General features: G+C 37.3%; 1 protein-coding gene across 3 annotated transcripts in view; it reads left to right on the top strand.

Moving 5' to 3' along the window:
• Positions 1 to 24,186, top strand: part of VAV3 (vav guanine nucleotide exchange factor 3) — a 397,029-nt gene that overhangs the window by 325,383 nt on the left and 47,460 nt on the right. For all 3 annotated transcript variants that reach the window (XM_055145748.1, XM_055145749.1, XM_055145750.1), the window contains exon 20: positions 7,587 to 7,723. In XM_055145748.1, coding sequence (XP_055001723.1) covers positions 7,587 to 7,723 — 137 coding nt within the window. The remainder of the gene's footprint in view (positions 1 to 7,586; positions 7,724 to 24,186) is intronic.

The following is a 24,186-nucleotide window of genomic DNA, read 5'->3' on the forward strand; positions in this document are numbered from 1 at the left end:
TTATGAGGGGGGTATATCCAGTGGCACTCAGAAGCTACTCCTGGCTCTCTGCACAAGGAACTATGAGGTGAGGAGGAAGAGTACTCCTGACTGTGTGCTTGGAGGATCATGTGGTGGCTGATGGGGAAAGCTGGAACCCATCCTAGGCCTCCACATGCCAAGGAGCCACTCCAGTGCTTGGAGCCATTTCCTGAGCTCTGTGTTGTCTTTCAGTTCACCTCTCTACCTGTCCAGTAGACTGTTGGCCTTTGAGGACAGGAGCTATGCTCTCCTCAGATCACATGGTCTAACACATATAGAGAGCTAAAGGACACTTAAGGAATGAATATATGTGCAGTACTTAGGACTGTGTGGAGCGGTAGCACAGCGGTAGGGTATTTGCCTTGCATGCAGCCAACCCAGGTTCGATTCCTCTGCCCCTCTGGGAGAGCTCGGCAAGCTACCAAGAGTATCCTGCCCTCACGGCAGAACCTGGCAAGTTCCCCATGGCGTATTCGATATGCCAAAAACAGTAACAACAATTCTCACGATAGAGACATTACTGGTGCCCACTTGAGCAAATCGTTGAGCAACGGGATGACAGTGACAGTGACTTAGGACTGGAGCAATAGCATAATGGGTAAGGCATTTGCCTTGCATGCAGCCAACCCAGGTTCGATTCCTCTGCCCCTCTCCGAGAGCCCAGCAAGCTACCAAGAGTATCCCGCCTGCACGGCAGAGCCTGGCAAGCTACCCGTGGCATATTCAATATGCCAAATAAAGTAACAACAAGTCTCGTGATGGAGACGTTACTGGTGCCCGCTCCAGCAAATCAATGAGCAATGGGATGGCAAATCGATAAGCAATGGGATGAGCAAATAAGCGCTATTTGTGATCAGCTTCCCAGGATGAACCAACGCTGTTTGCTGATATCTTATAAAGCTAATTATTCTTTAATGTGGCTGTGTGTAGAATTTAAGCCTTACAGGTTAAAGGCCACCACATAACTGACAGCCCATTTATTTAGCCTACTGTTCTCTCTATGTTAGTGCCTCGGGAAACCCATTGCATTTGGGCAGTGATATCCAGCCTTGTGAACTGGTACCAATCTTCATTGTAGCCACAATTATTCCATGCCCTGCTTAGAACTCACAGTGGACATTCGTACAGTAGGGCAGATTCACTGAAGTTTGAGAGTGTATGTGAAAACTATCAGTAAAATATATATTTTTTTAATCTGGAAAACTTACAGGGCTCAATTCAGGTGTAGCTTTTTAAAGAAAGCATATTTGGAGCATATACTTTGCGTGTTGATCTGGGCTTATTTTTCAGCACCACTTACTTGGTCCCCTGATCCCCTAACAAGGAATTGCCCCAGTTGGGTAGCACCAGGTGTGACCCTCCAAAAACAAACAAAAAAAAAACTAAATATAAAGTATACTTTTTTTTCTTGCCATGTGCTCTTCATGACTTTGAATTAAAAAAAAAAATCTTGCTTCAGATCATTTTAAAACCCCATCTATATTCTTTTGGGAAATTCTGGCACTCCACACAATTGATTAGCTTCAGTTTTATAAAAGCAGAATACCATAGCTACTTCTAGAGTTTAGCCATATTTTAATATTACTGATTCTTCTGTTTGGTAGGTCCTCATGCATATGATGAATTTGGGAAACTTGTCTGATTAATCCTAAGCATAATTATCTATGCATACAAAAGTTAAAGGGCAGAATTTTCTGTAAGTTATATATTAATGGCATAGTTATACAGCAAAATATTTTGTTGCAGAGATAAAAAAATAGAAAAATAAGTAACCATTTAGCAGATCAAATTTGCCTTAGCCATTTTTTTAGTGATAGTACGTTGGATAGAGAGAATTGATAATATAAAGTTCCAGAAACTTCCAAAGTTAACTGTGTATGTTGAAATTACATGTGACTATTGGGCATTTAATATATAATTATAGCTTTTGTATGAAGTTTCAGATTTGATGAGCAGCATTGTAAATATTGAAAGTCATTGAACTACATATCCATTGTAGTTCATTTCTGGAGCAGATAGCAAACAAACAATTATCAGGTCTGTTTTTACCCAAGAGGAAAGAAGCAAATTTGTGTGTGTGTGTGTGTGTGTGTGTGTGTGATAAGTTGTGAACTTAAAATTTATGGACTTTAGGTGCCAGGGAGAAAATTCAGCAAGCTGGAGGAATGGTTTGCATTTGGGTTTGGTCCTTACCAGTGTATGTTCCTCCAAGGACAACCCCCATGCTCTAAGCCGTGAGTGGCCTCTGAACACTATCAAATGTAGCCTCCAAGACAAATCAAAATAAAATAGACATTCTAAAATTTCTATTTTGATTCATCTATAGAATAACTATTGTTTTGACTTAAGCACTGTGGTTTACAACGTTGTTCATAATACAGTTGTTAGGGGAATTAATGTTCCAACATCAATCCCACCATCATTGTGACCCTCCCTCCATCATTGTCCCCTGGTGTCCCACCCACTCCCCCAAACCTGCCCCCCAGTTGGCACAGAATGATTTATTTTATATTGCTTGTTCAAACTATATGGCTAATTGAATTTTCAAAAAATATTTCAGCAGAGGAAAATTTGTGCAAATTGTTATATCTCACCATGGGGTAATTAGTCCTCGCCTGAGGGTTTACTAAGCTGTTTGTCGCTATTTTAGCCTTCTATGTTACTGTTGCTTATTGAACTTTGTTTCTGTCTATGTAACTTTCCCATATCATTTAGTGTGCTCCTACTGGGTCTTCGATATCATGGACTTTGGAGGTATCACACATAAAGCTGCATTTTTTAGAATTTGTAGACTCTGGACCCATGAGTTTATAGGGGGATAACTGTGGGATGTGAGTGTGGCCTCTGGGGCTTCAGAAGTAAGGTGGAGGATGGTAAAAGGCTTCTTTCCCCCACTTCAAGAAGACCCCAGGATTTTCAGCCTGAAAACCCATGTACCTGGAATTTTTACAGCTTGGAGTCACTGCAGAGATCAGTCATGAAGCAGTGCAGGTGGGCCATTGGCATGTTGGCAGCAGAGGAGTGTGGAACTTGGTTCGCCCTCCTGCTGAGGGTGCCCCAGAATTTTCAGCCATGAGACATGCGTACCGGAGGATTTTAGCAGCTTGGGTTGCATCTCTTCCAAGATTAGTCATGAATCTGTAAAGCTAGACCAATGTGCTTACATAGCAGTGGTAGGTAAGATCACGCTGATGTCCATTTTGACAAATCTGTAACTTGCCTCAGCTTTCACAGCAAGCCACCGGATGATGCAGTTTGTGAGTGCACTGTCTCTGCTGGAATGCACTCCACAAGGGCTGGCAAATGCCATCTTTTCCTCTTCTTTTCCCAAAGCACCATTCTTCACTCTCCCTCTGCTGTGCATCTGAGTGCAAAGACATTCTTCTTTCGCCTGACTGAAAGTCAGGAACTCTTGCCTGGAATACTTTTTGCTTCTCTGTTCCTAATTGATCAGTGAAGAAATGAAGACGTTGTTAGGGGAATTAATGTTCCAGCACTGAACTTCTACTTTGTCATGTGTGCTGATGTAAATTTGAGAATTTCTTGAAATACAAATAGCTGATAAAAAAATGAATAGGAATTTGTTAAGGAGCTAGGGATTTTAAGTTTCAACAAATTTTATAAATCCAGCCTAAAAACACAAGAACATCCTTTAGTATATTCTCAGTGGAAAGAAGCAGGTCAATGAAAAGAGTAGTGCTGAGAGATGTAAGTAAACTTCACACAGACCTTGTTAATAAATTGCATGGAAAAAGAACACCTGCGTGCAATAATGACTGAGTTGCTATAAAGACGTGTCGTGAATGTTCTGTCCTGGACATTTTAAAACAAGGTCAAAACCTGCTCTTTTATAAGGGGAGAGAAAAACCCACACTGGATCCACACTAAATGGCCATTTGAAATATGAACATCTGTAAATCTAATTTTGTCTCTATTCTTGAACTCATTTATGAGGTGTGATGCCTGCTCGGTAATAGGTTGTATTAACAGTTCTATTGATGGGTGAGTCCTGACATGAAGTTTAACCTACTCTCTTCTTACTTTAATTGCATTTTTTATCTATCAGTTAATGTGGATTTTTAAAATATTCTTAACAATGTCTCTTTTTGTTAAAGTAAGGCATTTAAAGGGATATTTTGGAAAGCGACAATTCATCCCCAAAGAATTGTAGAATTCCTGCAGTATGCAAGTATGCTATGCAGGGTTATCAAGTGCATCATGCCAGTGTGACCTTGCTTCATTCCTCTTATTCTTTTATCCTGATTGCCCTGACCAAAGACCATCATGACATGAAAAATACTAATAAATTGAAAAACAATTAGTTAAAAATATTCAAAGATCATCCTATAGTTAGCAAAAACATAAATTTCATTATATTACAAATTCATAATTTGCCCCACAAGAAAAGCACACAAGTCAACCCATTGCATTTTGAACATCATTAATGACTGAATTTCAGGATAATAGCAGTGTTCTTTTGGTTATTACTTGACCTCAACCATAATTCTTAGCAGAGGTCTCACTTTTTTGCTTAGGAATGAGGTGAGTAGCGTGCCCTATGTAGTTGTACTACTGGTCAAATGAAACATAAAGCCCAGAAGAATGTGTTAATAGAAAAAATGCAGTAATGAGAAAATTAGGAGTAAGCCAGACTCTGAAAGCCAAGCTTACTTTTCCAAATACACTTGGTTCTCCATAAGTTTGAGTTTACATAATGTTTGCTTGTTCTGAAATGTTACATAAACAACCTCAAGATAAGTCTAGCATTACTTAGGTCTTCTTTTCCAGTATATATTAATATATGCACTGCTTTCTATTTTAAGTAAACTAGTACAGTTTTTTTAGCTATCCCCATCCATCAAAAAAATATAAGCAGAGCAAGGATAGATAGATAGCTCAGTGGTCAGTTGTGTTACTTTGCAACGCCAGAGACCCATGTTCAATTCCCGCCACTCCCGAATACTATCACATATAGCTGCTGAGTTGTTCTGATGGCTGCCAGCACCATTTCACTGGGCTTGAGGAATGAACTGTCTATATTCGGTTGCCCAGGTATCACTGTGATTGGCTCATGGGGGAAGCTCTCTCCGCCCTCCCCCATTCCATCACACAAAAGAGAAGGTAGGGTTGCTCCATGTCTGACACTCCAGGTAAACTGTATTTGAGTCCTTAAGAATATTTTAATCTTTATGCATGATCATTTTATCCTGGAAACGGATGACTTGTTTATCTCAGCAATAAGAGAATTACTGGTTGCACCCCTGTCCCATGGCCCTGCTGCTTATTAACCCCGTGAATCACAGCCACAAAGACAGCTGCAGGGAGGGGTCCTGCCCCCTTGTCAACGCTGGACTCTTTCCAGTCTGCAAGGCTATGCGCTTGAGTGTAGGATTCAAAACTCCTATTTCTCACCTTTGTCTTTCCGTTTAAAATAGATATGAAAAATGGAAAAATGTCAAGAGGGTTTGCTAAATGAACTGCTTTCCTTGCTCTAGAAGTGCTTGTTAAAACCAAGGCTGACTGCACCTCTGGCTCCCACAAATGGAATAGGACTCCATTGAACAAGTCTGCTGTTGATTGCCTCTTCCATATATTGGGCTTCTAAATCAGTTGTGAATGAGTTCTTAGGTTCTGCTGTTTGGGCTTTTTTTTTTTTTTGCCTGTGTGATTTGCAGCCACATTCAGGAGTGCCTGGGGGATCCTGGGTACTGGGTCCAGTCCTCTCGTATGCTAAGCCTGCTCTGCAGCCCTCTAAACTATCTCCTAACTTTTGAGTCTGTTTTTGAGTCTCCCAGCAGTGCTGGAAGCCACCAGCTCTGTACTTGGTGATGCTCAGTGGCCATGCGATTCTGGGGTCCATCCAACATCCCCTGCCTCTGCCAGGCATGTGCTCCAGCCCTTCAAAACTCTCTTGCCCGGTCTGTGGGATCGTTTTAATAAAAGAAACACACTTGAAAGTAAAAAAATAAAGACTTTCTAAATTCTAGATATTTGTGTTAAGAACTTATCAGATAATCACATCATTGAGATTCATCTAAGATTGTTTCAGGGGGAGGTGGTGGTTTGAATATGTTGTCTGTGTATAACATAAAACCTTATAACATCTGGCAGAGAGACGCTGCATAAAAGATATAGGATTAAAGTCATCCCTCTAGGGTTCTGTGGCCCAAGAACTGAGGCAGAGGGGAGATGTAGCAACTGAGAACATGCCTCAGCTATTGCAGCTACTAAACCAGGGTGAAGGTGACACTGTTTTCTCACCCTTCTGCCTTCCGAAGGACTGGATTGATGAGAAGGTGTTGACTAGAAGTTTCCATTTCTGTTTCATAGCAGTACTTGTTTTCTTTCCTTTGGAAAAAGATTGTAAGAACTCGACTAAACTATTTGCAAAGGCCTTTCTTGTTGACTATTCAGTGTTTGAGTTTTTTAAAATGCATTTTTCATTCTTTGTTTTGGGAGCCTCACACAGCTGTGTTTAAGGCTTACTCCATGCTCAAGTATCATTCCTAGAAGTATTTGAGGAAGCATATACAAGTGCTGGGGATCAAACTCGGGTCAGTGCATACACCTTAACCACTGTCCTATCTGTCTAGTCCTTGAGATCTTCTCTACAGTAGCTTAAACTGCAGAACTGAATGAGAGCCACACCTCCTCTTTGCAATATTTAGGGCAAAACTTTCCACCAGTTACAGCTTCATCATGGTCAATCATTAGAATAAAATGTCTTGAAGGAGAGTAAATAATAATTTAAGTCAGTGTTCAAGAAAAGTATTTATGAGTGATCTCTCCCTGTAGGAGGAGACAGTTTCACCTCTGAATGGATAGATGACTGTAAGGCTGCCCATTTACGATCAGTGTCAGTGCAATTAGGTCTGTGTGCTTCTGATTTCAAGAATAAAATATTGAACTGAGACCTTCATTGCACATTCAAAGAAATACAAAGCAAAGGAATGGATCTGTGTTTCAAGTATTTGTTGAAGTGATTGGCTTAGACATGTTCCCTTTATTGGGTCTGTTTTGCAAGGCTAAATTTGAGCCTGAAGAATTTCTCCATATAAATGTCTTAAATATTTCAGTGGCACATCCATCACCTTTTTTGCTTTCGAATTACAAAGATAACCTTAAGATATGAGCCTTATACTGGCCAATGTGATGCATACACAGAAAGGGTGAGCCTCCTTAGTGATGAAATCAGCTGATGCCCAAGAGGGAAGTAATAGGCAGAAAGGATAGAGTTGATGAAAAAATTGATTCTTTTCCATTAAACTGTACGTGATGTGTTTTTTATGAAGCATGCATCAACTGAAAAGGAAATATTTTTTCAGCTGAAAAGGAGATTGATGGTGAGCGAGAGGAAAAGTGTGTAAGGAGTCAGGGGATAAATGTGCATCTTATTTCATTACTATCTGAAATAATGAGAAAGTTGAAAAGCATTCTGTGGTATTGACTTCAGATGTTTACTTCTACCTGGCAGTATTAAAATTTTCATGCTAATGAAATGTGTTCTGATTCTAAATTACGTTTGGACTTCATACAACTCTAAAAGGTGTGTTGTTTGTTTTCAGGGTTACCAAAGATGCAGGCCATTAGAAACTACACCGGAACACCGCCCCCAGCTCTTCATGAAGGACCTCCCTTACACATCCAGGCGGGAGACACAGTTGAACTTCTCCGAGGAGATGCGCACAGTCTGTTTTGGCAGGTGTGGTCTAAATCAGTGTTTTTAGATTTTACAGATGTTTATGACCACTTGAAGAAGAATTTTTTTTCTAGAAACTGCGATAGCATGTTTTCTGCTTTGAAAGTGTATCTGATCTGGGGAAATGACTAACATTCTCTATATTTCCCAATGTCTAAGTGGCAACAAGCATTGGAATACTAAAGAAAAATAGGATGAGGACTGTAAATGTTGATTATCATACTTATTAAAATTCACACTTTGTCACAGAACATTTTCCAAATCTAAGACCTGTGGGTATGACCTAATTTGCATGGCATCAATGTATTAACAGATCACTTCGGGGGAACTGTGTAATTAGTCTGATGGCAGCCCAGTCTGCTACATTTTATTTGTGCCTTGCCATAGTAGTACCTGGAGGTCTCAGAGATGCTCTAGGAATTGTTCATAAAATATATGAGATGTGAAAAATAAGGAAACCTGTCTGTTTGCTGGTGATCGAATCTCTTTCATTCAGTAAGTTTGTATTTGAGTTAAGGGTTATACAAAGTAGAGGTAAATATGGTATAGGCTTAGGACTTTGAAAAACTGAATGGCAGATCATTGATATTCATTATAATTACTTTCTTTCTTTCATGTAGCACTATAGCATGGTCATTCCATTGTTCATCGATTTGCCAGAGTGGGCACCAGTAACGTCTCCATTGTGAGACTTACTGTTTTTTTTTCCCCAACAAAGTTAAAGAGATGGTCTTGTTTTATAGAATTGCTTTTAAAACATCTAACACTGCATTAGAGCATCATCTATTTCAGCTGTTCATCAGCATATAATGTGTACATTCACCACTAGATATTATTAAAAATCTGTTGTGCATTTACAGAATGGGGCATGGGATAAACAGAAATATTAACTTAGGTGAAATTTGATTAAGAGTAAGGAGAAGTCAGAGACCCACTGCACCACGTGTAAATTATAACTATCTGGTTTGATTAAAATTGTTTTATTGTCTTCTATCTTGTTGCAGAAGAATGCCCCTGGCTTGAACATTTCTCTCTAGTCCCATTTCAGTTGCCTTAGCCACAACTCTTCCAAGCATCACCTTTCTTCTTAGCTACCTTTTAATTTCTAACTATATTCATCCCAGGAGAGGAAGAGAAATAATGGCAGACTTACTTTCTAACTCCTCAGCCACCTTCCTCACCCAATGAAACCAGAGAACATCTCTGATTTTGTAACTCTGAGACTCTTCAAGATTTGTCTTTCATCTTAAATATTCCCAAAGTTGTCAGACTGAAGAATATCTACATCTTTTGTCATGTTTGTTTCATATTGTCACATATTTCTTTCTGATACTATCACAATTGGTATTTAAAGGACTTTACTTTCTGTTTATTGTGTATTTAGAAATACAGTTCATTTTTTAAAAAATTGATTTTTCATTCTCTAAACTTCTTAAACTCCTGTATGCGGTCTAATGACATTTTTTTCTACAAATTCCAACAGATTATTGTATATATACATATCTATTTATGGACATGTGTATATGTTACATATTATTTACTTAAGACACATTAAGATATATAAAATTTATAATATAGGGGCTGGAATGAAGCACAGTGGGTAAGGCATTTGCCTTGCATGTGGCTGACCTGGGTTAAATTCCAGCATCCCATATGGTCCCCCAAGCACTGCCAGGAGTAATTCCTGAGTGTATGAGCCAGGAGTAACCCCTGTGCATCGCCAGGTGTGACTCAAAAAGAAAAAAATTATAATATTAATGTGTATATAATGTATATTTTATAGATTTATTATATGATATATGTGATTGTAATATATCAATATATGTTATAATATAAATATAATATATTATATATAATAAACACAACATATATTAAGTATATAATATAAAAATTAAGTAAAAATATATATGCACATTACTGCTCTCACCCTTAGGCTGAGGTCTCCAAAGTGAAATTGCTGTATCACATGGCTACTTTTGACTTTTTGAAGGTTTTTCAAGTGTTTTCCATAGTGGCTGTACCAGTATATACTCCCAGTAGTGTCCAGAGTTCACTTTTCCGAACATCCATGCACCATCTTGTCTTTCACCTTTTGGAAGGTCACCATTACATCCCGTGTGAAATGAGAGTTCATTATGGTTAAATTTGCATTTCTCTAATCAACAGTGATATTGAGCAGTTTTCCATATACCCATTGACCTTTCATATATCTGCTTTGGAAAAAATACGTGTTTGGTCTCTAACCTCTTTTTGATTGGAGAACAAACTCACTATGTGTTTTGTTTCATTGTTTTGCTGTGGTTTTAAGGTAATATTGGCTTCAAAGACATTACTGTGAAGAATTCCTGTTATTTGATTTTCTGTAAGAGAATCAAATAACAGGAATAACAGTAAGAGGTTGAGAAGGGTTGGTCTCATTGTAGTTTTAGAGGAACTCATAATTCCCATTGATTTGGGATTTTGAATTGGGAGAGATTTTTTTTTGTGTGTGTGTGTTTTACATCTTTTTATTTTTTTTTTATTAGTGAATCGCCATGAGTTACAGTTACAAACTTATGAACTTTCATATTTGCATTTTGTTTATATCCCTCCACTAATGCCCAGTCCACCAATGTTCCCAGTATCCCTCCCACCCTCCCACCCCATCCCCCCACCCCACCCCACCTCTGTGGCAGGGCGTTCCCTTTTGTTCTCTCTCTCCTTTTGGGTGTTGTGGTTTGCAATAGAGTCACTGAGTGGCCATAGTGTTTGGTCTGTATTCTATTTTCAGCGCGCATCTCCCATCCTGTGCGGGTCCTCAAACCACACTTTACCTGGTGTTCCCTTCTCTATGCGAGCTGCCCCTTCCTCCAGAGTGTGAGGCCGCTTCCAAGCCTTGGAGCCAACCTCCTGGTACTTAGCTCTACTATTCTTGGGGTGTTAGTCTCCTATTCTGTTTTACATCTTGCCCTATCTCCTGATCCACTAATCTTGCTTTCATACCCTCTTCAAGTGGAAGTTTAAGATATTTTATCTTTGTGTTACATGTCATAAATCTTTTTTTTTTATTTTTTTTTTAAATTTATTTATTTTTAATTAGAGAATCACCGTGAGGGTACAGTTACAGATTTATACACTTTTGTGCTTATACTTCCCTCATACAAAGTTTGGAACCCATCCCTTCACCAGTGCCCATTCTCCACCACCCGTAAACCCAGTGTCCCTCCAACCCTGGGAGAGATTTTTTTTAATTGGCTTGATTTTCTTACTAGTGATTGTTTTCTTCCACTTCAGTTCTGGCCACCTTATCTGACTCTCAGAATTCATTGAATTTTTTGAGACTACCTATCTTAGAGACAAAATTTTTGATATTAAGCTCTCAGAATATTTTATTTGGGAATGTAACTTCCCCAAATATTATTTTTTAATTTTAATTAATGCCAGTATATTATTTTTTGATGGCTGTTTTTGGTGTTATATCTAAAAAAATCTCACCACACCCAAGGTAATATATATTTTTTCTCCTGCTATGCTTTTGAATTTTATATTTAGGTATAGAATCCAGTTTTCCCATATTTTTAAAGTAACATTGGTTTATAAGACTGCATATATTTTAGGGGTATAATTTCATATCTCTCCAAACTATGTTACCACACCACATTAACCTCCAAATTGCTCATATTTCCCCATCACAGTTTATTGCCACACCTTGCTGTCCTTCTTTCTCTTCTTCTTTTGGTAACCTCTGTTCTGTGGTCATAGACCACAGGATGGTTTTATTTGACTCCATGCCGTGAATGCACCATAACCCCCGAACTATCTCTCCAGCCATATTTCTGACTCTTTTAATGAAGGCTATTCTCACAGGTGTGAGTTATCTCACCATTAATTTGAGTTGCATTTTCCTGATATACATGACAGAGAAATTTTTTCATGTAACCTGTTTGCTACCTATATGTCTTCATTGGTCAGTATCTGATTTGCTCTTTCTTTTTTGTTTTGTTGTTGTTGAGTTTTGTGAATTCTTTATAACTTGGATAATATCCCTTCATGAGACACATTACATGCAAAATTTTCCTCCCAATTCACTAAAATGTCTCTAAGTGATAGTTTCTTTTATTGCTCAGAATTTCACTTGTTTTTCAGTTTTTAGGCTGCACCTGGATGTGCTCAGGGATGACTCTTGGTTCTGTGCTTAAGGATCACATCTGTCAATGTTTAGGAGACCATAGAGAGCGTCAGGCATTGAACCTGGGTCCACCCTGTGCAAGGCAAGCACCTTAACCACTGTGCTATCTCTCTGCCCTCAGAAGTTCTTTATTTGATGTAGTTACATTTGTTTATTTTTGCTTCAGTTTCCCTTGTTATGGATTTTTATCCCTGAAAACATCATAGAATCCAATTTCATAGGATGATTTTTTTTACCTATGTTTATTCCAGTGTATTTATTTATTTCATGGTTTCAAGTATAACATTCAAGTCTGTAATCCACCTTAATGTTGTGAATGCTGTGATATAATGATCATTCTGCATTGTTTTTTATGTGGCTATCCAATTTTCCCCAGCACAATTTGTTGAAGAAAATGTCCTTTCCGTTATTTCCTTTGTCTTAAACTGTCATTTAATTCTGGGCTCTGAATTTTTTAATGTCTTAATAAAAATTAGTAATTTAAAATAATCAATATTCATAAAACCTAGTATCAGGACTAATTTTCAAATCGTGGTACCAAATCCAAAACTATTAGTGCTAAATTGAGAATATTCAAAACAAAAAAAACTAGACAAGCCTAAATCTGATACAAACAACAGTGATCATAGATTCAGTGACTTACCACTAAAAGAAATAAAATGCCATCATCCTCAAGTGTGGGCTTCCAGTTCTGCTCTATTGATCTGTGTTTATTCTGATTTAGCATAATACTTTTGGTTACTGTAGCTTGAAATATAATTTAAAATCAAGGAGTAAGTTGCCTCCGTGTTTCTTTGTCTCAGGATTGGTTTGCTATTTGGGATCTTTCTGGCTTCATGAAAGTTTCAATAATGTTTGTTCTATTTCCTTGAAGAATATAATTGGTACATTGGTAGAAATTACGTTGTATTTATGTAATTCTTTATGTAGGAGAGTTGTTTTAATAATTCTGAATCCACTAGCTCAGTTCCTCCTGTCTTCTGTCTTTTAACAGTGACTTACAGGCTTTAGTGCATAGTATTTCACATCATTTAAAAAAATTATTCCCAGGTATTTAAGGTTTGGGAATGATTGTTGTGAAAGACACCTTTAACGTTGTTATATCTTCTCGAACAATTGACCCATTTATAAATATGCAGTGCCTTTATAACCTGGTAACTTTTCTTCACTTAAAGTTATGCTGAATGAAGTTAATATAATTTAAAATCAAGGAGTGAGATGTTTTATTAGTGTTTGACATGGTATAGTTTTCCCACTTATTTACTTTTAATATATATGTGTCTTTGTAATTAAAGGCTTTGTTAATAGATAGCATGTGCCTGATTATCTTTTTGATCAACTGATCAATTTTAATTGCTGCATTTAGATTAATAGCGAAGTATTATTGAAATTATTGGATAAAGGTATCATTTGTGGATATGTTTTTATGTATAGCCCTTGGCCATTATTTCTATTTTCTCACCCTCTTTCTACCTTTTGTATTTTAATAAAACATGGCATGTGATTCCATTTTATATTTTAGCATTTTAATTATTTTTATTTTTTAACATTCTTAGTAGTTGCCCTAGTTTGTATTATACATTTATAGTTAATCCAAATCTGATTTCACATTACTCTTTCTATTTCATATAATATAATATATAATAGCAATAATCCAAGTTATTGGAGTATGCACTCTCCTGTGCCTTGTATTATTATTTTATTGCTCTTTTCATTTACATGAAAGCATGCATATATATGCTATAGACATAAGAATATAATTAAACACACTGTTGCTATTATTTAGAATAAACTTTTATCTGGTAGATCAATTTAGAATTAAGGAGTTTCTGTATACTTGTGGCTCTATGTTTGATTAGAAGTGTTGGAAATTGAGCTCAAAGCTTCATACATGCAAGGCATGCTCTGTCACTGAACCTGGGCACTGTCAGCAGATCTTATAGAAGTTTCTAGGTCTTTGCTCTGGTATGTTATGACTCCCTGTGTTTGCATTTGTCTCCTATCTTGGAGGCCACGGTTAATCCTGTATCCTCATCTATTTCCTATATTCAGGAGGAGTTCTTGGCTTTTAAGTTATTAAGATGAAGTGACAAATTACAAAGTTTATGGAGGTACTAGGGGAAGCCTCAGTGTTCTCTTTTTTGGTTATTTATGTGGGGGTGTGGGGGGGTGAACCACAATCAGCAGTTCTTATTCCTGGTTCTTTACATGGGGATCACTCCTAGTGGTACCATATGTTGTGCTGGGGATTGAGCCAGATTTGGCCATAGGAAGGCAAGTGCATTAACCTCTGTACTTTCTCTCCAGCCCCACCTCATCTTAATACTGATGTGCATTGCCTTCTATCCTATAGAGACAGTATGAAAGAGTCATTTCCTTTTGGTAGCTTGGGAACATGAAGCTTTTCTGGTATTATGGTATAATAATTTGGAAATTCCTAGAATTCTAAGAGAAGAGCCCTTTAATGAGAAAATGAATGTGTTTATCTTTTGAGGGGAGGGCATATATGTAGAAAAATTTGTCAGAAATTGCTGGAGGCTCATTGTTGGATAAACAATGCGGTCAACCAAGTATTTGTCAAGCATCAACTCTGTACTCACTACTCAGATACTACTAATACATCAACTATAAACTCCTGTCATTGGCTTGACATTATTTCTTCCGTTTTTAGAAGACATACCATTCATGCTAGTGACTGGGATAAATTACCTGAGTTCTGTTAAAATTTTATTTGATATCTTCATAAGGATGTATTAGGAGTTTGAATTATCTTATAGGTTAAGTCAGAAGATTTTTTTTAAACAACAGATATTAGCCTTTTTTGGAAGAAGAAATTGTAAAAAAATACATAAACAACAAAACACCTAAAATCATTTATCTGTAGCCAAATAACGATACAGCCTGGATCAAGTTAGTGAGTCACTGGAAGCTTAACTGATTTGTTACATGATGGCATGCACTAGATCAGAACAGAGCTCACAACTCAGCCGGAATCATCTGGGCAATTTGGCAATACAGAGCCCCACTTCCAGAAATTAGGATACACTGGTCTAAGTTGAGTCCAAGCATGAGTAGTTTGTACACTTCATAGATAAATTTAATATAAGTTAATGACTATCAGAGCTATCTGGTAAATCTTATGGTAGGATGACAGTATTCCCAGATTACTATTAGCCATTAGTTGCAAATCAACATGAAGCATAGCAGCAATATATTACAATGAACTCAATACTTTGTCTCTGAGAGCTACCAAGCAAAGGGCATATAGCAAACTATGTAACTAAAATATACCAACCACAAATGTTACACTGAACTTAATGAAATTGTTTTTGAAGAGCCTGATTTCAAAGGCTCTTCAAATCTTATAGTGTTCCTCGAGTGACTTGGTAAAATCAGATTTTGCTTTTTAGACTTTACATATAGATGGTACATAGAGGAAACTGACCTGACTATGTACTTACTTGGTGCTATAATCTAGAGTGATCTAAGGTAATATATTTTAAAAGTTTAAGATAAAAAAACACATAGATGTTCTTTGTTGGGCCTCATGTGTTACACATCTTGCTGATTTGATACTTAGAGTTATGTGAGTCTGTAGGTATTCTTACAGTGGCTCCATGTTCTTTTTACTGCTCATTTTATGTTCACAGTAGACCAGTGCTTTATGGTTTGATTCCTAAAGAACATGTCTCTAGCACTGGGGATTTTTTTCTTAATTACTTCCGAGAAGATGGCTTTTAAGCACCACTTTTTCATCTCTACCCAATTAATTTGGTCTCATTTGAGAGACTATACATAATGAGGACCAGGAAAACAAGTTATGTGCTGTTTTTATGCCCTTTCTTGTGCTAGAATTTAGGAATTTGTAAGACATTTTGCTGAATATGACTTATTATCAACTAGCATCATGACCCTAAACTGATTACTTATTCTGTAAGGGGCTTAGTTTTGTCATTTCAAAATTCATATTTAATAAAATAATATATGAAATATCAATTATGCATTGTCTATAAAACAGTAGGTTCTATTGATTTATCCATCCCTCCATCCAAATACTAGTCTAGTGCAGATCTGACAGTGGGATGGCCATGAAAGAAAACTAGTGTCTAGCCTTGATAATCTAAGTGCTGCTGTTACCATCTGTCCTCAGCCTGGTGATAATCTGCAAGGGTCAAAATGTTGAAAACCAATGATCAGAGAAATGATCAAAGCTCAAGGTAGATGATATAGATGGTTTCCATTTTAAGGATTTTTATTACGTTTTCTGTAAATCATATTTTCCCAACAATATCTAAAGTTTAACCTGTGAATAAAAATCTAGGATGATTATTGAGCTGTGAGAGTGACTTGCATTTGAATTTCAAGGATATCTTTTTATACTAGCTAGGTACTTTGGCATATTTGGAAATTTTCAAGGAATTATGCTTTCTAGATTTAATGTTTTATCTGTTTTTTCAAGTGATTCACTTCACTCATTACTTTTGAAAGTCAAATTTTATAGTAGACTGTCTTGTTTTCCACATGCTTGATGTCCTGAGAATACAAATCATCTTCTACTTTCTACCAGGCACTTTCTTTGAATAACTATTAGTCTAGTCTGTATTATTGTTAGAACAACAGTAATTTCTAATGCTATTGAAGCAAGTGGGCTATCTGCATCTTTATTCTTTCAAACAATAAGTTTCCAATTGAGCTGTAAAAAATTGTTGTCTGTTCAGTCTTTGCATTGAAGGTATTCATCTTGGCAGCTTTTTCTTTTCTTCTTTGTTGTCTTATTTTTCTTTTCTCTTTCCTTGAAAGTTCTCTAAAACTGTCTTCGAGTAAAATGAATGTAAAATCGGAAATTGACCATTTAGTGTATTTTCCCTAATGCAGGTTTAAGACAGAGTTGTTAGTGAGTGCACTGACATACAAAACAAACCTACTGCCTTTAAGTCATTGTTGCAATATGTGATGATAATGCTTTAGTAACTAGGATCAGTCTTCATGATGAAAGAGACCATTAATCATGAATTTGAAGCTTTATTTTCCCCAGAAGAATTGAAAGATTAAATTTATCATAAAGGGAGAAAGGGCCTGAGAGACAGGCAAATGCAAAATCTTGCCATGCCATCTTTAGTTTCTGTTCCAATAGAGAACTTTATGTGTTTTGTTTGCCTTTCTTTTCCCCCTTGGAATAAAGCTTATGAACAATGGGAATCCTGTGTACTATATCATGGGGTTTTATTTGCTCCATTGTCATTTATGAATACCCAAATGTTCCACAGGGAGAATTTTGTAAGCTAATTGGAACCAAAAGGCAATTATAAGCTGGAGAACTGTAATCAGTGTGCCAAAAATATATATTTTTATCCACAATGAAAGTTAAATAACCTAGAAAATAGTTGTGATACTTCACACTTACAAATCATGCATCTACATGATCTTTATTCTAAGGAGTGAAAATGTTTTTACACACATTTTGATTAATTCACAGAAATCTCCATAAAGAGGGTAAATGAGAACTGTGTTTTTAAAGGGGCACACTTATCATCCATCTACAGGATGGCATTTACAGGTTTAAATTAGACTCTCAATATGTTAGACCATCTTACCTTTGTGTATGGTAGACATTTATAATATGTAACATCCCTTAATTAAAAAAATTATTTGTAAAGGCAGTTTAATTGTTTTCTTGGGGTGAGCACTTTTTTTTTTTTTGCAAAGGAGTTTGCTTGTTTAACTCTTTGCCTCAATGTCCAGTCAAAAGTCAGAAAATATGCTGAGCTAGTGTCAGGAAACGGGAGTCCACATTTCCATTCACACAGATCTGTAGACAGAGTCTGGGGGAAGATAACCCAGGGCTTGGCTTCACGAATGGCCTTTCCCCTCTCTGTTAGCCCTCAGCTACCAGGTACCGTGGTCTTTTGTGAAGCAAACTTCCCCCTTATCTTCACAAAACATCTTACTTCCCACATGAGTTTAGCAGTCAAAAAACAATAATCTTGTTTTATTTTCTTGATAGATATGTTTTTATTGGTTTTGTTCTTGTTTATTTGTGGGGCTTTCCTGTGGTACTGATGACTATAGGGCTACCCCCCAGAATTTGGGGAAAGGCTATGTGGGGGGTATCCCTGTGTGACCAGATCTCCTTGCCCTGTGCCGGCCAGCATGTGCTGCTTCTTCTTGGTGCTCTCTCCCTAGTCTACATTCCATTCATTATTTTCCTGGGAGAAAAAATGCAAGGTTCAGCTGGGCTGGGATTATATTTTTATCATCTTGTTTCATAGGAGACATGTTTTCTCAAGTGTTTAGTTAATTTATATATATCACTGTATCACTCTCGTCCCATTGCTCATCATTTTGCTTGAGCGGGCATCAGTAACCTCTCAATTGTGAGACTTGTTGTTACTGATTTTGGCATATCGAATATGCCACAAGGAGCTCGCCAGGCTCTGCCATGTGGGTGGGATACTCTCAGTAGCTTGCCAGGCTCTCCAAGAGGGATGGAGGAATCGAACCCTGGTTAGCCATGTGCAAGGCAGATGCCCTACCTGCTGTGCTATCACTCCAGCCCCTTACCTGCTGTGCTGTCTCTTAGACCCCAAGATTGGGGGGGAAGATGGCCTGACTTTTCCTCTCCCCACAATCTCTTCCTGAATTTCATCCTTATCATGTCTCTAATCTGGGTTAATTTTCAGGGTACTAAAAAGACTTCAATCATCACTCGTTCTTTATCCTCATATTCTACTCATCCTTGTCCCTGCTTCTTTATCTCTAGTGTCTAGAATAAAATAGGCTTTAGTTTACAGGTATAAAATGAATAACTTTAATGTTATTTATATGTGTTACAATTTTTCATGCTTATTAGTATTTTAAAGTTTACTTTATAGAGTTATTTTGAATGACCATTAAAATATTCAGTCAACTTGTCTGGTTTAGACTTAACTTCTCTTGGAGTATTTATTCACTTATTTATTCATTTGATTAATCATTTATTTTTTAAGAGAGTTTGGCATCACACCCAGCAGTGCTTTGGGCTTACTCCTGGTTCTGTGCTCAGAGATAACTCCTGGCAGTGCTTGAAGGACTAGGTGTGATATGGGGGATATGCAAGGCAAGAACCATGACGCCTTCCTATTTCTTTAACACATTAGAAGAGTCTTAAAACCCTTTAACCTTTCATCCTCAAATGTTGCTCTATTAAAGATTATAGTAACTGTCACTGTCACTGTCATCCCGTTGCTCATCGATTTGTTCGAGCGGGCACCAGTAATGTCTCTCATTGAGAGACTTATTGTTACTGTTCTTGGCATATCCAATAGGCACAGCTAGCTTGCCGTGCAGGCTCCATACTCTCAGTAGCTTGCCGGGCTCTCCAAGAGGGGCGGAGGAATCGAACTCGGGTGGGCCGCATGAAAGGTGAAACCGCTGTGCTATCGCTCCAGCCCATTATAGTAACTAAACTTTAAAAATGAAAAATAGCATATAAATATTTTATTTAATGGTGATATAATGGTCTCGAGTTTTAAAATATGCTGTATTTTCCCAGAGTGGGGAACTGATTCTCATTTTGGTTGTAAAAATTTTTTATGTAACCTCTGTTATATTTTATGTAAAGGGCCCCACGAAAACATATAGGTTCAGAGAAGACTATTTTCTGAACTCCTGTATCCAGTTCTTGAAATGTCTTTAATCAAGATATTGAACTTTGTACTTTCTATTAGACATAAAAGCACAAATGAGAAGTTCTGAAGGGAATAGTTGGTAACAATAGGGTATAATCATGAGCCCTTTCATGAAAGGTAGACTACATTCGGGAGGCCTAAAATACCTCAAGGAAAATGAAGGGTCATGATACAGAATCAAAAAGAGACAAGTTTATAGAAAAGAAACTGACCCAGTAATGGCTTACTGACTCGTGACCCCAGATGTGGAAAATACTGGTCTTTGGCAGGAGAGCCTTAAGCAATCTGTCCTAAAACACGGGACCTGGTCCAGAAGCTGAGGACTTGTGAGAACAGCACAGTGGAAAGGAGAGGCCACATAATCTTCCTAATTAAGCAAGTCTTTCCTCAGACACTTCTCCCTGCACAGACAGTAGTGAGAGCACCTCAAAAGATTCTTTCTCTGCCCTTGAGACTTTTCTAACTCCTAGACTACCTGAAAATATTAAATGCATTAGTACCTTTTAAAAACAATTTTTTCCTCCTAATCTAAAATTTAAGTGTCAAGACTGCATCATAGTCAGAGGCAGAAAAGAACTCCACAAACATATTAAAATACAAAATCTGCTTTGTTGATCACTGACACCAAGACTCATGCCTGGGCGTGGTGCTCCTTATACCAGAGAGTAAATATCTCTGCTAAATGATATTTTCTCCTAATTCTGAGTTCCACAATCTTTGTATTTCTTTGTGAAATCTTAACCTTCTTTCTCCTATAAATCATGGCAGAGATAGCTTTTTAAGGCACCCCAATGTAGGACATTGTTTCAACGTACTTTTTAGTTCACATTGTATTTTGCTTATCCATTTGCCTATCCCTTCTGTAAAGCCAGGCGAGGTCAAGACAGAACTGAAATTGTAGATGTGCATATATAAAGCTTTGTAAAATAGTAGTGATTTATTCGGTATGAGTGTATTTGGTCTTCATAAGACCTTTATTTTGGCAGATGTTTGCCTCAAAATATTGAGTTAAATCAGGTCCCTAATTACAGGAAGAGAGAAAAAAAAGCAGAGTATGAGTATAATAGAACAGGGAGGCTGGGAGAGATGATTCTGGAAGATAACAGGCCTTCGTAAAGGCCTGCAAGAAATGTTTTCCCTGGGTGATTGCCAACTGGCTTTGATTGAATAGATCATAAACTGAGTTCACAGAAATGTTTCCAAGTATGCAGACAGTTTTATGGCAGTTGGCAAACCTACTGACAAAGTAGGTGAGGGTCTAATCATTAACTCCCAAGATGGGCATTTGTGGTCGATGGTTTTGACTCTGCTTTCCTGATGTTTGGTACAGGGCAACATGCATATTAGAATGTGTCTAGATGAGGTCAAAGCCATCTATGTGGAAGTTTAGACAGTGAAGGATTTATTTGCCAATTGAGCACAGCAGTAGTACAAGTCCAAGTATTTCTTTTCATTTTTTCACTATTTAATGAATATAAACCACATTCTACCTTGATTACTGAAAGGTTGTGTTGATTGCAGAATGCCTTCTTTATGCCATCAGTCTATAGTGCATTTGAGATGATGATTCACTTGACACCCCAGATGGCTTCAGCATCATGCATGTGAAAATGCCCTTAAAACTCTTAGCCAAACAAGTTATCAACTTATAGCATATATTGAACATTAATTATTTACAGTAATCAGAATTTCTGGAGTGAATGAATGTAATTCATAGCAAGGCAATACTTTGTACTCCAGATAGCAGAGAACTTCACATTTAGTTAAATTCAAAACACTTAAAAAACAGAAATGCCCTTGTTTGTAAGAAGTGCAACTAGATTAAATTCACTGAACATGATATGCTTCATTCATAATTTCACTGTATCACTGTATCACTGTCATCCCATTGATTGTCGATTTGCTTGAGCGGGCCCACTAACATCTCCATTCATCCTGTCCCTCAGATTTTAGCAGCCTCTCTTGACTCATCCTTCCCAATGGTGCTGCGTTAGAGGCTCTTCAGGGTCAGAGGAATGGGACCCATTATTATTACTGTTTTTGGCATATGAATATGCCATGGGTGTACTGGACCGGTGCTGAGATCTACATTCATAATTTATAGATCAAATATTTCTTGACCTATAATAATAAAGTAGGCATATAGGAAGTTGGAGTAAAATGTTCCTACCAACAGAAGCTTTGGACCAACTGCTGTCATTTTACAGATGAAACCATTCAAGCCAACCAAGTTTAAATGACTCACCATCAGAAGGCTAGGACTAAAGCTCTAGCCTCCTGACTCTTTTTTCATACCAAATTATTATCTCACAAGTTTTTTCTATAATCCAAAACTTAAGGTTTTTATTATAATCCAAAATTCTGTGAAATTAGCAAAAACTAATTAAAAATTCTCTGAATGAGCAATCACTGTCGTCCTATTGCTCATCAATTTGCTTGAGCGGGCACCAGTAACGTCTCCATTGTGAGACTTGCTGTTACTGTTTTTGACGTATCGAATATGCCACAGATAGCTTGCCAGGCTCTGCTGTGTGGGTGGGATACTCTCAGTAGTTTGCCAGGCTGTCTGTGAAGGGCAGAGGAATTGAACCTGGGTCGACCACAATATACTGTCCATGTTTATTCATTTCTAAACTCCTAGTATCTAATGTAGTTTTTTATGCATATTATAAAATCAATAAGCTTTTCATTAAAGCATTAATTCTGTACTTAGTAGATAATTAACTATCTCTTAGAATGCCTTATGCTCCCATACATGAATGAGTATGGTGCTATTTCTCAGGATATTTTCTTTATCATTATCACCAAGGATAGGAAAACATTCAATAATAGTTTATCAGAATTAGGAAAAGAAAATTCCTGTGTTTTCTACCTCTGTTAATCTGGTTTATTTATGAGGTTTTCTGTCTCTGTGGATAGTATTTTTTTTTCCAATATGCGGTAACCATGTTTTTCTTTCCAGAAAACATTGAATAAACACATGGGATTTAGCTTACCTGCATGCAGGGTGGTTTTTGCTTGCTCATTCCCTTTTTCACTTCATTAGAAACAAAAACAGGGCACAGAACGATAGTACAGTGGGTACAGTGCCTGCCTTGCATGTGGTCAATCTGAGTTTGATCCGTGGCACCACAAGTGGTCCCCCAATCCCACCAGGAGTAAGCCCTGAGCACAGCTTGGGATAATCTTCAAATGAACAAACAACAAAAAGAAAATGAAAGAAAACAACAAAACGAAAACAATGGAAAGTTGCCTGCTTGCATACTACTAACCCATGTTCCATCCCTGGCAACCCATATCGTCCTCTGAATCCTGGAAGAAGTGATTTCTGAGAAAAGTTCAGGTATAGCCTCCCCCCGCCCCAAGAAAAATAGCAGTAACAGTCATAAGCATATACCTAAGTAGTTCATCAAATAAATGATCTTAGAATCACTATCACTGTCATCCTATTGCTCATTGATTTGCTCGAGCAGGCACCAGTAACGTCTCCAATGTGAGTCTTGTTGTTACTGTTTTTAGCATATTAAATACACCACGGGTAGCTTGCCAGGCTCTGCTGTGCAGGCTGGATACTCTTGGTAGCTTGCCGGGCATGAACCTGGGTCGGCCATGTGCAAAGCGAACGCCCTACTCCCTGTGCTATCGCTTCAGCCCAATCTTAGAATGACTTTGAAAAAGACCTTAAAATACTCATGACTAGAAAGTTAGTTTCTTTGCTAGTGAAATCTAGGAGGCTCACAGAATACATGTGTTGAATAACAAGACAATATTCTGCAAGCTCTCATCCTGCTGTTATATTCTTCTCACATCTAATAAGTGTAGAAATACAGCTTATGGTTTTTAGTGGTTTTCTGCTTAGTTTACATTTCACAACTTTTAATTTTTTCAGCTTTTGACACTTCTCTCTGCCAAAATTTTAGAGATATAGTAAACACAAACAAATTTTGTTTGCATTGAAAAATTTATCAAATATAATTGAGATATTTATTCTGGGGTTTTGATGATGTGACATAGTTATTAGCCCATCAAATTAACAACAAATTTAATTTCAAAGGCCCTAGAACAAAATCCAATGATTTTTTACAAAAGAATTACTCAGAACTCAGCCTTTGAGAGTTACTTAAGTCAAGCGAAATATGCCATGAATATGAACTTCATAGTATTTTGAGAAATCTCAAGAGTGTTTTTACTGCTTATATACTGAATGTTCCTATTCTTTCTGACAAATGTTAAAAGCACATGGCCTTATGATATTATTCTTTTGTGTGTACATCTGAATAATTTTGAACTTACCGTAGAAATCATCAGCGTAACTGTATGAAATTATGCTTGGCAAATTTCCGTGGCATTTGCTGGTGGAAAATATCTGTTACTCATTATGTAAGAGGTAACTAATGATAAACGAATATGTGTGCATATGAGAAGGAAGGCAGTAGGATATTTGAGAGAAAGAAAGGAACTATCTGGAATGTGGTATTTCCTGTTCAGGTGGCAGTTATATAAGTCTGTTAATTGTGACTTCAACTAAATATAAGTAAAATTATACCTAGCACTTGGCGTTTATTCTGTTTTGATAGCACATAAATAAGACAATTACAAACTTGAAATTTAGAAGTAAAAAAAATTTTGGG

This window comes from Sorex araneus, chromosome 8 (assembly GCF_027595985.1).
Source record: "Sorex araneus isolate mSorAra2 chromosome 8, mSorAra2.pri, whole genome shotgun sequence".
NCBI lineage: Eukaryota > Metazoa > Chordata > Mammalia > Eulipotyphla > Soricidae > Sorex > Sorex araneus.